At 45.1% G+C, this 17,025-nt stretch overlaps 1 protein-coding gene across 4 annotated transcripts; it reads left to right on the forward strand.

The window, feature by feature from the left end:
• Positions 1–1,088: 1,088 nt before the first annotated feature.
• Positions 1,089–16,672, forward strand: Amd1 (adenosylmethionine decarboxylase 1). 4 transcript variants are annotated; one of them, XM_076552417.1, is made up of 8 exons: positions 1,089–1,570; positions 9,790–9,876; positions 10,803–10,929; positions 12,405–12,507; positions 13,766–13,808; positions 14,456–14,693; positions 14,777–14,932; positions 15,601–16,672. In XM_076552417.1, exons 1-8 carry the CDS (start codon positions 1,461–1,463, stop codon positions 15,739–15,741), a joined length of 1,005 nt encoding a protein of 334 aa, XP_076408532.1. In that variant the 5' UTR covers positions 1,089–1,460; the 3' UTR covers positions 15,742–16,672. The 4 variants fall into 4 exon arrangements, with proteins under 4 accessions (XP_076408532.1, XP_076408533.1, XP_076408534.1 ...); XM_042262047.2 differs by lacking the exon at positions 1,089–1,570 and adding an exon at positions 2,237–2,621; XM_076552418.1 differs by lacking the exon at positions 9,790–9,876 and having other exon boundaries at positions 1,090–1,570.
• The last annotated feature ends 353 nt before the right edge of the window (positions 16,673–17,025 follow it).

Consider the following 17,025-nt stretch of genomic DNA (forward strand, 5'->3'; position numbering starts at 1 on the left):
TAAAAATAAAATAAAATAATTCAACCCTTAATTTATACTTTAGTTTACTAGTAAAAAGTCTTGGATACCTGTTTATACTATTATTATATATCCGTGAAAATCCTTCTTAGGCATTTGAGAAAGCACTGTAAATTTTCGGGCGTGGGGAGTGGTTGAGAGACTTTCAATTAGTTTCATCCCTTTAAGAACAGTCCAAGAAAAATATTATCAAATAGCCTCGTGTTATACTTAATAAAGCTAGTTCCTGGAAAGTTTTGCAAACTACATCTCCACCAGTTGACCTAATGGATCACGGGTTGATAAAGGTGGCTGCTGCACTCAGCCAAGTCTTAAGCGAGGCGAGGCACACGGTGGGAGGTAGGTAGCGCCCGAGCCCTCCAAGGCTGGGGCGCCACGTTGCTCTTCTCTTTTGAAATAGGAAGACAACGCTTCTGGCTATTGTGTAAACCCGTCGAGAGCGGCATTCATTCTCACATCAGATAAAAGCAGGAGCAGAATTAAAGAAAGCGCTTTCCAGTCCGACCCCCGGCAACACGTACGTCACCGACAAACGTTAAGTTGCATTCATTGCCTTGGCTGCGTTCGTCTCGAAAAAACACATGAAAGAATGGCTTAAAAGAACCCCCCCCCCAAAAAAAAAAAAAACAAAAAAGCAAAACAAAACAACAAAACCCTCGGCTGAAGCGGGGGAACTCCATTGGATCAAAGCCACCACGCCAACCCAGCAGTGGCCACCGCCCCCGCCGAGCCCCGCAGACGCCCCTCAAGGCTCCCTCTTGTTCTCTGCTAACCGGCTGTACGCAGCGTGGGACAGCCTCGTCTAACTCCCGCTCGCCCCAACAGTTCTCCAAGCCAGCCCAGCTTCCCAAGTCCCCAGCCGGACAACAGTGCGGTCTCCCGCTCTAGGGGACAGCGGCCGCTCCATCTGCAACCAAGCTGCAAATCCCCTGCACTCCCAGTAGGCCCACCGCCAGCCAGCCGGCGCTCGGCGACGTCTGACTGACACGGAGCTGGGCCTATGGGGCCCCGAGGGCGGGGCGACGCGTCACTTCCTGGCCTGCCGGGGAGGATGCCTTATATAAGGTCTGCGCTCACGCAGAACCCTCGCTTACACAGTATGGCCGGCGACATTAGCTAGCGCTCGCTCAACTCTCTCTAACGGGAAAGCAGCGGACTACAAGAGACTGAACTGTATCTGCCTCTATTTCCAACAGACTCACATTCAACTTTCGCTCACACACACACACACACACAAAAAAAATAGCCGGGAAAATTTTATTAGTCCTTTTTTAAAAAAAAAAAAAAAGTTAATATAAAATTATAGCAAAAAAAAAAAAAAAAGGAACCTGAACTTTAGTAACACAGCTGGAACAATCCGCAGCGGCGGCAGGAGCGGCGGGAGAAGAGGTTTAATTTAGTTGATTTTCTGTGGTTGTTGGTTGTTCGCTCGTCGCACGGTGATGGAAGCTGCACATTTTTTCGAAGGCACCGAGAAGCTGCTGGAGGTCTGGTTCTCCAGGCAGCAGTCCGACGCAAGCCAGGGATCTGGGGATCTCCGCACCATCCCAAGGTGGGTGCGGGGGGCCGGAGACGGGGGGCCTCGCCGCCGTCGTCGCCGCCCGCGAGGCTCGATCGCGGCTCGGCCTCAGGTGGGGCCAGGTCGGCGGGCGGGCGGGCGGGAACGGGCTTCTTCTCCGCGCTGCCGTTGCGGGGCCGCCGGCGCCGGGGGGAGGGGAGGAGGCCGGCGCGGCCGCGTGCTCAGGTAACGTCCCCGGCGGATGGCGCGGCCGGGCGGCCGGGGCTGGGGCCGGGGCCGGGACGGGGGGGCGCGCGGCCCTCCGGCAGGTGTGGCTCGTCACGGCGTGCCCGCGCGGGTGAGGGGCGGCCGGGCGGGCGGAGCGCGAGCTGGGCGGGCCTGGGCCGCGGGGCTCGGGAGCAAGGCCTCCCGCCGCGGGGTAGGCTGCCGCGCGTGGCGGCGGCGCCCGGGCGGCGGGATGGGGCGGGAGCGGCCGTGTCGCAGTGCTGGGCCCCGCCGTGCCCTGCAAAGCCGGGCGCCTCGGGACCCTCCGGAGGGCGAGCTCGCCCCCCGGGTCTCCTGACCTTGGGTTGTGTAACCTGTTACTACCGAGCGGCGGTCCGGGAGAGCACGGGGGGTGGAGGAGGGTTTGCCGGCGATCACGGGGGGTGGAGGGAGGCCGGGTCAGCCCCGGGCACCTATCGAATAATGCCTTAAGCTGGAGCAAAGCAAGCTGGGGGCCCCGGCGCTCGCACCCCGGCGGTCACCCGCGGCGGCGACAACGGGACGTCGCGCGCGCGGAGAATGGGATCGCGCGTACGAGGGTGCAGTTGGTGCTGAGGATGCGTGGACCCGGCGGCGGTGACACCGGCTGCACGGGCTCCGCCGTGCTCCTCGGGGCGCCAGGGCCACCAGGGTGGCGGAGGAACCGGCGTGGTCCGGTTCATTGAGAGGCGGACCAATGAGCTCCCGGGCCCCTCCGGGAGCCTGGCCCCAGGGTGTGGACCAATGGGCGTTTTAGGAATGTTGGCTGCGCCGTGCAACCGTCTTCTGACAAAAAAGCGAGCGGAGAATCCCGGCGGCCACGTGCTGCCGAGACTTTAAGGTACCCTGGGAAACGCAGTTCCTACTAGTTGCTGCGGAGGTTCCCATTGTAGGGGGAAGTGTAGCCTGAGGCGTTACGGTCTCCGTTTTCAAGTCCCATTTGCCGTGTGTGCCGTTTTCAGTGGTCGTTAATCTTGTAATAACCACGGAGAAGCTTATTCCCCTCACAAATGGAAAACTGGTGGTTGTGATGGGCTCCTCACAAAGCTAGTGCTACCAGGATTCTTTCCTAGAAAATCTTGGTACGAAGTGAATGACGGGGTGCGGTAGGAAATTGCAAGAAAGAGCATTTGGAAGCCCAAAATAATCTGTGACACCTATAATAGAGGGAAAATGTTGTTGTCCCCAAATTCTTAGTCTAAGATGCCAGAATGGGACTCTAGAAATGGCTCGGCAGACAGGAGCACTGGATGCTCTTCCAGAGGACCCGGATTCAATTTCCAGCACCCACATAGCAGCGTACAACCCTCTGTAACTCTGGTTCCAGGGCATCTGACGCCCTCTTCTGGCTTCTGCGGGCACTGCACACGTGGAGCACAGACACATGTAGGCAAAACGCCCATACAAATAAACGTGTGCCTGTGAAGTGTCTCCTGGGTAAAGGAGAGGGGCCTTTTAAAAAAGACAGTTGCTTCCTTTAACTGTTTGAAAACCGCATATACTTTGTGTGTAACCAAGTAACTGAAATTTACTGTTTCTGTGTGATACAGTCTTAAGCACTACTCTACAGCTAACCTTAAGCAAGTAGTATCTGAAATCTGTTCGAAAGAACTGAAAGTTCACTATTTTTCACTGACTGAAAAAATAAAGAAGCTGTGCACTGGTTGTTATTTACTCTGAGGCTTTTAAAGAAGGATCTGAAAAAAAGTATGTGGTAGGTAAACCTACCTAGTCAGTGGCTTAACAAGGAGTCTTGTGGGAGTCCTAAACCATTTCTGAAATGGAAACAATTACTGTGGGGTAATGGGATTAAATAAACTGATATTTACAGTAGTTAAGTGTTGACAGTTTTGATGTTTTATTTTATTTTTATTTATTTAATTTTTTCGAGACAGGGTTTCTCAGCGTAGCTTTGGAGCCTGTCCTGGAACGCATTCTGTAGCCCAGGCTGGCCTCAAACTCATAAACTCACAGAGATTCACCTGCCTCTGCCTCCTGAGTGCTAGGATTAAAGGCCTGTGCCACCACCGCCGGGCGATTTTTTGTTGTTGTTGTTTTGTTTTGGTTTTTTTTTTTTTTTTGAGACGAGTTTCTCTGTGTAGTCCTGGAACTTGCTTTGTAGACCAGGCTGGCCTCGAACTCAGAGATCCACCTCCCTCTACCTCCTGGGTGCTGGAATTAAAGGCAAGTGCCACCACCAAGTTCTTTTTATCCAGACTTTCAGCCCACTTTTCAACAAAGTAAACTTTCAGAGTTTTGTGTTTGGAATACAGTTTTCCCCATGTAGCTTTGGCTGGCCTGGAACTCACTATGTAGACCAGGCTGGTCTTACAAGTCATTAAACTGTGTTGTATTGAATAATATTTGATAATCAGAAAGTCCTTACATGTCATTGCTGGAAATACTGCCTTCAATAGCTATGGAAATGTGAGCAGACAGGAAGCTGAAGTTGGAAGATGGGCAGACCAGTTAAATACAGAAGCAGTCTATGTTTGAAGCATCGTGAACATAAGCCTGCAGAAAGAATGAAGAATAGATATCCTAGTATCTACAGAGGTGCCCTGCCTTTTAGAAATAAGGGTTGCTTTTTCACACCTTCTGCAAGAAGCAGGGGAACATCTTAAACAACATAACCAGGCCTGATCATTTTAAGAAAGATCCAGTTGGTTTATGTGTGTTTGCCAGCAAAAGCAGGAAATATATCTCCATATAAGGACTTAGGAATTTTAATAGCAGTTTTGTGATAAACTCCCAAACTGGAAACAGTTCTTCTGGGGGGGGGGTGAAGGGGGGTGGTTAGGAATTGGTGGCGTACATCTTTAATAAAATAAAGAACAAATGGATAGTTGTAAATCATACAACAGAGTGTTACCCAGCGATAAATGATAAATGAGCCATTGATATATACAACACATGAGTAATGATGAAAACAGATGGACTGGAGGCCTTGACAAAGGGAAGGATGGATTGCAAAGGGGTGTGAATGTGCTGCTGGGTATTGTGGCACGTGATCTTAATCTTATCCTGGAGGCAGAGGCAGGCAGATTGATGCCTTGTCTACAAAAGCAAGATGAGTTTCATCCCAGAAACCCACATAAAAGTTGCTTTAATCCCAGCACTCGGAGGCAGAGGCAGGCGGATCTCTGTGAGTTCAAGGCCAGCCTGGTCTACAAAGTGAGTTCCAGGAAAGGTGCAAAACTACAGAGAAACCCTGTCTCGAAAAACCAAAAGAAAAAAGGAAAAAAAAAAGAGTTGTCCTCTGACATACACAAGTACATCATGGCATGCATGCTAGATAGGCATACACAATAATGGTAAAATTGGATGGGTGTGGTGATATGTGCCTTAATCCTGGGGCTCAGGTGCAGAGGCCATGTATCTTTATGAGTTTGCAGCTTGCCTGGTCTGCAAAGTGAGATTCCCAGCTTCTTCCCCCCCACCCCCCATCAATCCTGTATCTTTTTGGCGATGCTCCTTATAGGAAGTAACTTTGGATTCATTAATCTTTTTCTTTCATTTTGTTTTGTTTTGTTTTTTGAGGTGGTGTCTTAATCTGTATGTAGCCAGGCTCTGTTAGGATTTCAGCTGAGGTGCTCACCTGGAATCAGAAAAATGGGGCATTAGGATTTCAGGGGCCTTGGGGTTAGTCTAGGCATGAGTGAGACCCTATCTCAGAAAACAAATGGATCTGGGAAGATAGCTTACAGTTAGCCCAGGGCTAGGAACTGAACTTGATTCCTCTGACCCAGTAAAGAACCCTAGGGAAGCTGGGACAGGTAAGAGGCAGACATACTCCTGAATTGTCACCTGGCTACTACATGCATGTCCACACATACTGGTGTGCACACGTTAAGTTTAGTTTATTGGTAATAATTTTCCCTGGTAGCTTTTGTGATGCCCTATTTTAAATATCTTTGCTAATCTCAATCTGGGGAAGATGTTTTCCCATAAAGGTTTTACATCGCTTCATACTGATACAAAACTCACCTGAAAGTGATTTTTGTGTATGGTGTGAGCGAATAGAATAGACCCTTTAAGCAAAAAGGATTTGTCTTTCCAGGCTTTAATGCCGAGACAGTGCAAACTTATTTTTTGGAGACAGGGTTTTTTACATAGTCCTGGAGCTCACTATGTAGACTAGGCTGGCCTTTGAACTACAGAGAACTTCCTGCTTCTGCATACTGAGTGCTGGGACTAAAAGCCTGTGCCACCAGGCCTGGCTCCTGAGTTCCTCCAATTTCCGACCCGCCTCATTCCTCTAATGGCCCCCCCTTCTTGTTGTTGGAGGTAGTCACACCTCAGCCAGAACACTCCGAGCTCCCTTCTTAGTTGACTGTTGCCGTGTTGAGTTGTGGTCACTTAGACAGGAGGAATTCACAGTGCATTGCCAGAGAACCTTTGAGTTGGATCCGTGGCTGCCCACACCAACTCTTGTTGTAGTGCTGCACTGTTATTACACGTGTTTCTTCCTGTAGGGCAGAGGGCAACCAACCAAAGTCAGTTCTTTTCCATCTCGTCTTCCCCCTCCCTCCCGTGGTTCTGTGGGTCAAACTGGGTACTATAATACACCGAGTCATTCTGTTGCCTTTAAGCTATCTATCTTAAGCATACATACACTGAATAAAGTAGCAGCAATAGAGAAAACAGTACAGTTAAATTTGGAACAATTTATTTAGATGTTTGTGTGCATGCGTGCACACATGCATGTGCCCTTGGAGGCCAGAAGAGAGCATCAGATCCCCTGGAGCTGGGGTGGAAGCAGTTGTGAGCAGCCATGGTAAATAGTAAATGCTGTGTTTGGTTACTTTTGACACAAGGTCTACCTTGGGTTAGTAGTGACCTGAGTATAAGAGTCTCAGAAACAGACCATAGTAAAGCTGTGTGCTCACTAATTTAGTAGCTTCTGTTGAATTTTAAACAGTGACTGGGTAAACTGAACTTTGAAACCAGCCATTTTTGCTTAGGAAGTGATATGAGTGTAACCATAGATTAAAATCTCTGGCTGCCTTTCTCAGATAGTCTCTGGCAACAGAATCTATGTGGCTCTCCTCTCGGCCCCTGATTTCATTCAGTGTAGTTCAAATAGTTTTTATCTTGTGAATCGGGTGCCGTCGTCCCTCTGCGGGCACCAGGCTGTATGCTGTGCACAGGCACACATGCAGCAAAGTGCTCGTACACAAAATAATAAAAATCTCTTTTAAAAACAGTCTGTAGCCCCGGGCCGTGGTAACGCACACCTATAATCCCAGCACTCGGGAGGTGGATCTCTGTGAGTTCAAGGCCGGCCTGGTCTACAGAGTGAGATCCAGAACTACACAGAGAAACCCTGTCTCAGTCTGTAGCTTATGTATACCTAAAGCAGTGTAAAAATAAAGAATAATGATGTGGTAGATGTGGGTGTTGGGAATTAAACCCAGGTCTTCTATAAGAGTAGGCAGTACTCTCAACCACTGAACCACCTCTCCAGCTCCTCTTCTGCCTTTTTAGCTTGTGTGGACTTGACTGGGGTGGAGTGGTAGAGTATTTGTGACTGTTCAATGTTAATATGCTCCTGGTTCAAGCGTTTGATGGGGTTTCTTTCTTTTTTTTTTTTTAAGCTATTGTAAGTTATGCTGAGAGTACAGTGTTCTAAACCACTGTGGAAATCAGTGTGGCGGTTTCTCAGAAAATTAGGAAACGAACTACCTCAAGACCCAGCCATCCCACTCTTGGGCATATACCCAAGGAATGCTTGATCATACCACAAAGACACATACTCAGCTATGTTCATAGCAGCACTATTTGTAATAGCCAGAACCTGGAAACAGCCTAAATGCCTGTCAGCTGAAGAATGAATGAAAAAGATGTGGTACATATACACAATGGAGTACTACTCAGCAGAGAAAAACCAATGACAGCATGAAATTTGCAGGCAAATGGGTGGAACTAGAGAGTACAGTGTTCTAGACCTAACTTTCATGTGTGGGGGTTCTATACAGTTTTCCATAACTGCTGTTCACTTTCACTTCGAAGAAAGAGCTAGGACTGGAATTCAGCCTTATGTATGCTAGGCAGGCACTGAGTATCATCTTGTGGCTAGTTTATTTGAGACAGCTGTGCAGTCTGGGCCTCTCCAGTGCTAGGTTATAAGTAAGCATAGTCACAGGTGCTGAGTACAGCACACAGCTTTGTCTAGTTCTAGTTAGTAAGAGACAACTGAACTGTGCTTCCTCCATTCTAGTATCCCAGCATGCTTCTTCCTCAACTCACAGTGATGTTCAAAGTAGTCAGTACTTCTCTCATGGAAACACTGACGTAAAAGTCTTAACCAAATGATTATGAAGGTACATAATGCCTTATTAGAACCTACAGTGATCTATTCATATATAGTATTTGGGGTTTTTTTTTTTTCCTGTGGTTTTTTTTTTTTGTTTTTTTTTTGGGGGGGGTCTACTAGAGGCAGAACTGATTAGTTTAAGAACATTTATCTGCCTTGAAATAATTATCTCCTAGCTTTACAAGAAGGTGTGCTGACTTTTTTTAAAGAGAAAAAGTTTTATTGGTGTCCACGTGATAGGAAGACAACAAAGCTTGTTGGCAAGGCATTTCTGAGTTGGCTGTTTATCTGTTTAGAAAGTCAGTCCAGTGGAGTCGGTAATGATGGTTGAAGATGTGTGCTTTATCCCTAACCCTGCACTAAGATTACTAGCCTATAGTAACTATTTCACCAAATGGTTCTGTTTGGTAAGTCTTGGCATTACAGATTTGGGGTGGGGGGTTGGTTTTTTTTCAAGACAGGGTTTCTCTGTGTAGCTTTGCGCCTTTCCTGGAACTCACTCTAGTCTAGGCTGGCCTCGAACTCACAGAGATCCTCCTGTCTGCCTCCCGAGTGCTGGGATTAAAGGTGTGCGCCACCACTGCCCGGCGATATTACGGATTTTAAACATAGCATTCAAACTGATAGTCAACAAAGCCAACCCTTTAAAGGATACTTTCTCGTTGACTTAGTTCAGTGTTTCTTACTTGGGGACAGTTGCTACCCAGGAGACATGTGGCAGTATTTGGAGATGTTTTTGGTTGGCACAGCTGAAGACTGGGGGTGCTTCTTCTGGCCTGTGAGTGGGTAAAGGCCAAGGACATTTGTCTGTAGCCTGTGCAAAGAAGAACTCAACCCCCAACAAGGAAGTGTATGGATTAGAATGTAAGTATTAGTAAGTATATTGAAGTAACTGCTAAAGATACCACCCCCCCCCCCAAAAAAAAAAGCTGAGTTGTGGTGGTGCATACCTTTAATCCCAGCACTTGGGAGGCAGAGGCAGGTGGGTCTCCGAGTTCAAAGCCAGCATGATAGAAAGTGAGTTAGGACAGCCAGGGCTACACAGAGAAACTCATCTCAAAACAAAAAGATCATGATTAAGAAAGGACCGTCTCCCTCCCTGCCCCGAAGAAATACATACTCTTTGCTTATGATAGTAAATGGAGAGGTTGGAGAGATGACTTCCTGGTAAAGAGCAATGGCTACTCTCCCAGAAGACACAGGTTGGATTTCCAGCCGCCCATGTGGCCACTTAGAACCATCTGTAGCTCCCATTCCCAGTGATGTGATGGCCTCTTTTGGCCTCTGGGCACTATACACATGTCTTATGCAGACATATGTGGGCAGAATATCCTACACACATAAAATAAATACTTTCAAGTTGAAAAGGGAAGGGAAATGGCCAGTGTGGTGTGGTGCACTCTTTAATCACAGTGCTGGGGCAGACAGAGCTGAGTTGGAGGCCAGCCTGTGTACATGAGCCAGGGCTACCCAATGAAACACTGTCTCAAATAAATAAATGAGTTAAATGGCCCTAGTTACTGTGTCAGATTTTCTGTTTAAAATCTATCTTAAGAGACTAGAAATATAACTCAGTAGAGTGCCTCTCACGGACCAGGTTCCATCTCTAACAACGGAGGACAAAGGTGGTCTTAAAGAATAAAGTCTGGTAGAAATAGTCCTGTTGCTAATTGTGGGTTTTGTTGAATGACAGATCTGAGTGGGATGTCCTTTTGAAGGATGTGCAGTGCTCAATCATAAGTGTGACAAAGACTGACAAGCAGGAAGCTTATGTACTCAGGTGAGTCCTGATTGTAGCCATGGGTGAGACAAGCCACACTCTCCTCTCATGGAATCTGTGTTTTTCAGGGGTTTTTTGTTTTGTTTTTGGTGTTTTGAGAAATGGTTTCTCTGTGTAGTTTTGGTTCCTGTCCTGGATCTCGCTCTGTAGACCAGGCTGGCCTTAAAAATAGGTGCAAGGTTGGCTTAACCAATAAATGCTTTGAATGCTTAGTTTATACTGTGGGCATTGGGCCTTACATTAAATAACATGCATAATATATGGCTATATCTTTAACTAAGTCTGTGTTTAGCATGCGCAAATGTTGGTCAATGCTTAGTGTGCACCATGCCAAGTATATAATGATGTACAAAAACATTGATTTCCTCACAAAGCTTGTTATCTAGTTAAAGATGAAAAAACACAGGAGAGCAGTGGTGTCCAAGAGGAGGTAAAATCTGTTACTTAGGAAATAGTGGTGAGCATACAATACCAGCCGTACTGGGTTAGACTGTGGTGTGTGGTGTCCAGACATAAGAATGAATATGAAATAAAACTAAATAATATTCACTCTAAAGAAAAAAATAAAATCACACAATTGCAGGAATATGAAGTGCTTGGAATGTACTACAAGATAACACAGTCTCAGGGTTAATGCATGTACTCCCACATGCAGAACCTAGCCAATAGGTTTTTGTGTGTGTGTGTGTGTGTGTGTAGAAGAGAGACTGAGAGGCTAAATATTAGGAGATATGAGGAGTGACTGAATGTAGGTTATGGGCATGAGCTATGAAAGGATATAAAGCTAATAGTTTTTCTAGTTCTAATTTTGTGCATATAATGTACGTCCAAAGGTGATGTAAAAATTACAGATATTGACGTGCTGGTGCATTGATTGTATTTTCAGTGAACATGCTGAGTGATGATCCTGTGCCTTTCTGTTGCAGTGAGAGTAGCATGTTTGTCTCCAAGAGACGGTTCATTTTGAAGACATGTGGTACCACCCTCTTACTGAAAGCACTGGTTCCCCTGTTGAAGCTTGCTAGGGATTACAGTGGGTTTGACTCAATTCAAGTAAGTGCTCAGACACAGTGTCAAGAGTGGTTTCTGTTTGGGTTGGATTTTAATATTTTACCTCAAAGAAAGAAATGTCATTAAAATCTCGGAAGTTTGGTTTCTTTGCACCTGTGGTTGGGACTGAACCCAAACCAAGGCTTCACATATGCTAGTCAAAAGTTCTGTCACTACACTGCCTGCCCTGCTGATGCTATCTGGGGGCATACCCCAGGCTTGCCTCAAACTCAGTTCTCTTGCCTCTTCTTCCAGAGTTCTGGAATTACAGATTCATGTTACCATACTCAGCCTATTTTGGAGGGTGGGAAATGGGGGATCTGGCTTTGGAGCCCTGGCTCGTCTCTAATTTACACTGTTGTAGAATATTATTTTAAGATGTGTTTATGCTGTGGAACATTTAATGATGTAAAGTGTGTTGCATTCTTTTATGTTGCATTTGTTTGTTTAACTCTGTGAAGCTGTGTTACTGTGCCTGTCTAAAATACCTGGTGGTTTAATAAAGAGCTGAATGGCCAATAGCAAGGCAGAGAGAAGATAGAGAAGGAGAAGTCTGGGAGAACAAGAGCAAGAGAAAAGAAGGAAGAGGTGCAAGGAAAGATGGGGCCAACCCCAGAGTAAGAGTGAGAGTAAGATTACAAAAGTGAGAAAAGGGAAAAGGCCCAGAGGCAAAAGGTAGATGGGATAGTTTAAGCTAAAGAAAGCTGACTGGAAACAAGCCAAGCTAAGGCTGGGCATTTGTAATTAATAAGCCTCTGTGTGTGATTTATTTGGGAGCTGGGTGGTGGGCCCCTCAAAGGAGTAAAAGCAAACAACACTATTACATTCTTGCTTTGGTGTCCTTGGTACTAAGATTAAAGCTGTGAAACGTCACACCCTCCCACTAGTGCAGTTCTGATAATACTCAACTGTCCTTGTAAGAAATCTAAAACACTTAAGCACTTAAGAGTGTTGACTGACTTGAAAAACAATTGCCATGCAAGCCTGACATCTTGTTTTATCCCCAGAACCACAAAAGGCAGGAGAGAAATGACTACAGGTTGTCCTCCGACCTCCACATGCTCTTGGTGCTTGTACACATGTGTATGAATGTGTGTGCCATGTGTGCCCAGTGCCCAGGGAAGCCAGACTAGGGCATTGGATTCCCTGGGGCTGGAGTTTAGAGCGGGTTTGTGAGCCTCCGTGAGTGCTGGGAGTCACATGGAGGTAGAGCCCTTGAGAGGAAGCACTTTGCCAGGAAGAAGTGTGTTTTGTGCTTCTGACCCATTGATAGACGTGGTGTTTTTTATTCTATTCCAGCTTAAAAAGGACGTTGCAGTTGTGAAATTGTGCATATTATTGTCGTTCTGGTGGCTAATTTGTGTGCTTCACAGTCACACCTTGAAACATTTGTAAAGTTTTTATTTTGTTGTCTTTTCTACATATAGAAAATTGATTTAGAGAAAAATTCCTAAAGATCTCTTTCTCTCTCTTTTAAGAGCTTCTTTTATTCTCGTAAGAATTTCATGAAGCCTTCTCACCAAGGGTACCCACACCGGAACTTCCAGGAAGAAATTGAGTTTCTTAATGCAATTTTCCCAAGTAAGTAAAAATAGAGCGTAGTAATTCTAATCTGTTAAAGTTAGGTATACAGCCATTTAAAGATGGGTGGGTGTTTTTGTTTTTGTTGCCATTTCTGAGACAGGGTCCCATGATGTAGCTAGCCCTTGGTGGTCTGGGGCTGGCCTGGAACTCCATCATTGTTTGGATTGTTTGCTACTGGAAGTGTGTGTGTGTGTAAATGTGGTGCTATTTTAATTCTGTGCTTTTTTTTTTTCTGTATATCTGGATGTTTAAAGATTTTGGGCAAATTTTGCTTGTGTGGGTAACAGTACAAGTTGTATTGTGCGCTTGTAAAAAAAAATAATGTCAGTGCTGCTAAGGTAGACAGAATGTCATTGGGAAGCAAAGCCTTTATTCCTGGTTAGTAAGTCGACTGAAGAGCCCTTGAGCCTAACATTCAAGGCCAGTCTGGGCCAGATAGTGAAAACTTGTTTCAAAAACACCAGCTGGGGTGAAATAAGGTGGGTGGTTCTAAACCTAAGATATCTTCATAACTTTGCAAAATCACTTACAGGAATGGATTTAAAGGTAAAAATCCTGTGGGCAAGGTATGTGTAGCTCACAAATAGTGGTGAATGCATACTTAGCGTGTATGAGGCCCTGAATTTGATCTTCAACACTTCAAGAAATAAAAAGACTTCATGTATTTACCCGTAATTTATGACTTCAAACACTAGGTGCTGCCAGAAAGTGGTGGATATTTACTTGGTGTCATTTCCTAGTTGATGTGCTGTGCTAAGGGAAATCTTAAAACAGTTTGGGAAGGGATATGTAAGTAAAACAGCTTATGAGTTAGAAGAAGAAGAATAGAAAAGTAACCAATTCTCTGCCTGTGAGAGTTTTAGGAAGAAGGTGAACTGTAATTTCTCAACCATTTAGGTCCGTCTGTATTTCAGGAGTGTCAGTGGCAGCCAGAAGAGAAATGGGTAAGAGCAGAAGGGAGGCACTGAGGGATTTAAGCCTTTGCTGCTCTTCCAGAGGACCTGGTGCCCACAGAGTGATGGGTCTGACCTGTGAGCACAAAGTACCATGTGCTACCAGCAAACTATACACATACAACAAACCTTTTAAAAAGAGCACTGAGAAGATCGGTTTTTTTTCTTCTTCGAATTTACCCACTTTAATTTCTCTTCACTGATGACATTTTTAATAGGTGGCGAATAAAGCTGTTCATTGGATAATTGATAATGAACCATCCTGTTAAGTGGATTTTTAAAAATATTCTCTTTCCTTACAGATGGAGCAGCATATTGTATGGGACGTATGAATTCTGACTGTTGGTATGTAATCTTGATCTTGGTTTGGTTTTGTTGCCTGTGTGTGGGTTTTGGAGGGAACAGGGGTATTGTTTTAAGCTAGACCTGGTAGCCCATGCTTGTTAATCCTAGCTACTCTGAAGGCTGAGGTAAGAGGAACAGGGCCAGTAAAGACAGTATAGTGAGACAAAAGGAAAAGGATGGGAAGTGTAGTTCAATGGTAGAGAGTGTTTGAATTCATTGCTTATATCTGTATTCCTGGGTATTCAGGGTGGTTAAGCGCCATCAGGTGTCCCTGGCTTTTCTGTTAAGGTTGGGGGCTCGTGAAACCCCCACTTCCGACTCAAGGCTAGAATGTTACCTGGCTTGATCTGATACAGTAGCCACAGCTGCTATAAGGTTTTTAAGTATGCCCATTGTGAGAGAGGGGGGCCTGGGCTTCTTTTGGCTTTTTGAGACAGGGTTCTTCTGTGTAGCCCTAGCTGTCCTGGAACTTGCTCTGTAGATCGTCCTGGTCTCGAACTCACAGAGATCTGCTTGCTTTTGCCTCCCAAGTGCTGGGAGTTTGCCACAACTGCCCTGCTGGGTATGGGCTTCTTGAAAGAATCAATGTAAGGCTCATTCTAATCTGTAAGCTCTGTTGAAGCTAAGCTGCTTTAACTTCTATGTAGGTACTTGTATACTTTGGATTTCCCAGAGAGCCGAGTAATCAATCAGCCAGATCAAACCCTGGAAATTCTGATGAGTGAGCTCGACCCAGCAGTTATGGACCAGTTCTACATGAAAGATGGTGTTACTGCAAAGGATGTCACTCGTGAGAGTGGAATTCGTGACCTGATACCAGGTTCTGTCATTGATGCCACACTGTTCAATCCTTGTGGCTACTCGATGAATGGGATGAAATCGGATGTAAGTAAATAGAATCTTCAATGATGTTTTAATATTTATATCTTTCCTTTCTATTACTACTAATAATACAACTTTTCTCAAAGGGAACATATTGGACTATTCACATCACTCCAGAACCAGAATTCTCTTATGTTAGCTTTGAAACAAACTTAAGTCAGACCTCCTACGATGACCTGATCAGGAAGGTTGTGGAAGTCTTCAAGCCAGGAAAGTTTGTGACCACCTTGTTTGTTAATCAGGTAATTTGACTTCTGTTTTCTTTATCCTTTCAGCCACACTAGAACTGAATCCATGCTAGGCACATGCTAGGCAAGCACTTCCCAGCCCAACTAATGTGGTTGCTAGGAGTAATAAAGCCTTGAAGTAAATGGGATAACAGGGATCGCCACAAGACATGCTGTCGGGTGACAGCTGTACCTGGTTACTGAGCTGTATATACTGCAGTGCCATTCCCAGGGGTTTCTGTGGGCGGAGAAACCTTGCACATTTCATTAGCTTTTCAGTAGTCTGTTTTGTGTGGTACCCAGTTAGCAAGCTCTTGTTGTACTGATGATCCCTGTTGACAGCCTGGTCAGAGACTATAAGATGCCCACAGAAAAAAGAAAATGCCAGTTTGGGGCTGGAGAGAGCTCAGTAGTTAAGAGCACCTTCAGCAGGAGACCCAAGTTCAGATCTCAGCACCCACACCAGCTGGCTCACAAAACGCCGGAATGCCAAGGAGTCGTACATCCCGTCTGGCCACACACACACACACACACACACACACACACACACACACGCATTAAATAAATAAAATCTTTATTATTTAATGTTTGATTAAGATAGTCATCCATTCGTGGCATTACTGTTTTGTCTGAAAGTAATCTAGAGATTGGAAGTACTAATGTTTGTTTCCATTTTTCCCCAGAGTTCTAAATGTCGCACAGTGCTTTCTTCCCCCCAGAAGATTGAAGGTTTTAAACGTCTAGATTGCCAGAGTGCTATGTTCAATGATTACAATTTTGTTTTTACCAGTTTTGCTAAGAAGCAGCAACAACAGCAGAGTTGATTAAGAAAAATGAAGAAGAAAAAACGCAAAAAGAGAAGACACACAGGAGGTGGTGGCTGCTTTCTAGATGATGACACTGGGGGCTGTGCTCTCCATGACCACCACCTTGTAGTTGCAGAAAGCCCTAGGTCTATTGATAGTGTAATCATTTTGAAGTGTATGCATTATTATATCAAGGAGTTAGGTATCTTGCATGAATGCTCTCCTCTGTGTTTAGGTGTTCTATGCCACTCTTGCTGTGGAATTGAAGTGCATGTAGAAAAGAACTTTGACTGTATGAATCCTTACGACACTTGTGAAAATGATTCAATTTGGTTTATGCACAGTGTAATATTTCTGCAGGCATCGTCCAAAATCCCCCACAGACAAGGCTTTCGTCCTCATTAGATGCTGGCCTCAGCTGACCATCTGCGACTGTTCTATTAAATTGCTGCCAGAGTTTTTACATCCAGTTACCTCCACTTTCTAGAGCATATTCTCTACTAATGTTATTCAAGACCAATTTTTACTTCATACAGGTGTTTTATGCAATGGCAATTAAAGTTTTTCTTCCACAAGTTGAGTCCTTGTAAGAAAATGCTGATTCGGGTTACTGTTTTGTGTTCTACTGTTTGAATAGTTGTTCCTGCTTTTATAGTCCTGTGATTGATTTCTTAGACTCTCACCACGGTGTCTTTTCCTCTTCCCTCAACTCACTGCTCCCCCATTAAAGCAATACACGGTTACACAGGGCTTATATAGTAATCTTATACCCAGGTGGGATGTTTGAGGTGGTCCCTGGCTTGATTTTTTTTTTAAGACATAAGAATGGGGCCTCCTTATTGGCATGAACTGTGGAAGATAAATGACAAAGCTGAATGTATTAAATGAAAAGAATTCGGTCTCCAGGGGTGATTAGCAGAGAGAACCCATTTAAAAAAAAAAAAAACAACTCATTGGAACTAGTCAGCTGTGCGGTGCACTTTTGGCTTTAACGGAGCACCTGCCATGCCTTTACTAACTTATTAAGTAGTGACCAGAGGAAGTCCACTAAATCGAAGCAGATATTTAATCCTAGATATTCTGACCTCGGTACGTGCAGTCAACTTTTAATCTATTGGCCACCAATTTCTACTAAAAGAAAATTTGATTCAAAGGAGAATCTGTGGCATTTCTATCTGTGACTTAGAAGCTGTGTGTGTGTGTGTGTGTGTGTGTGTGTGTGTGTGTGTGTGTGTGTGTGTGTGTGTGATGCATGTGAGTTCTGACTTCACCTGTTCTGTGTGGTCTTCTTTTACCATGGTG

The sequence above is a fragment of the Peromyscus maniculatus genome, chromosome 16 (genome assembly GCF_049852395.1).
Source record: "Peromyscus maniculatus bairdii isolate BWxNUB_F1_BW_parent chromosome 16, HU_Pman_BW_mat_3.1, whole genome shotgun sequence".
Lineage (NCBI taxonomy): Eukaryota > Metazoa > Chordata > Mammalia > Rodentia > Cricetidae > Peromyscus > Peromyscus maniculatus.

Coding starts and splice junctions, on each gene's coding strand:
- Amd1 (XM_076552417.1), top strand. CDS start 1,461: ATGGAAGCTGCACATTTTTTCGAAGGCACCGAGAAGCTGCTGGAGGTC. Junction 12,508..13,765: donor TCTTAATGCAATTTTCCCAA/GTAAGTAAAAAT, acceptor CTTTCCTTACAG/ATGGAGCAGCATATTGTATG. Junction 13,809..14,455: donor CGTATGAATTCTGACTGTTG/GTATGTAATCTT, acceptor ACTTCTATGTAG/GTACTTGTATACTTTGGATT.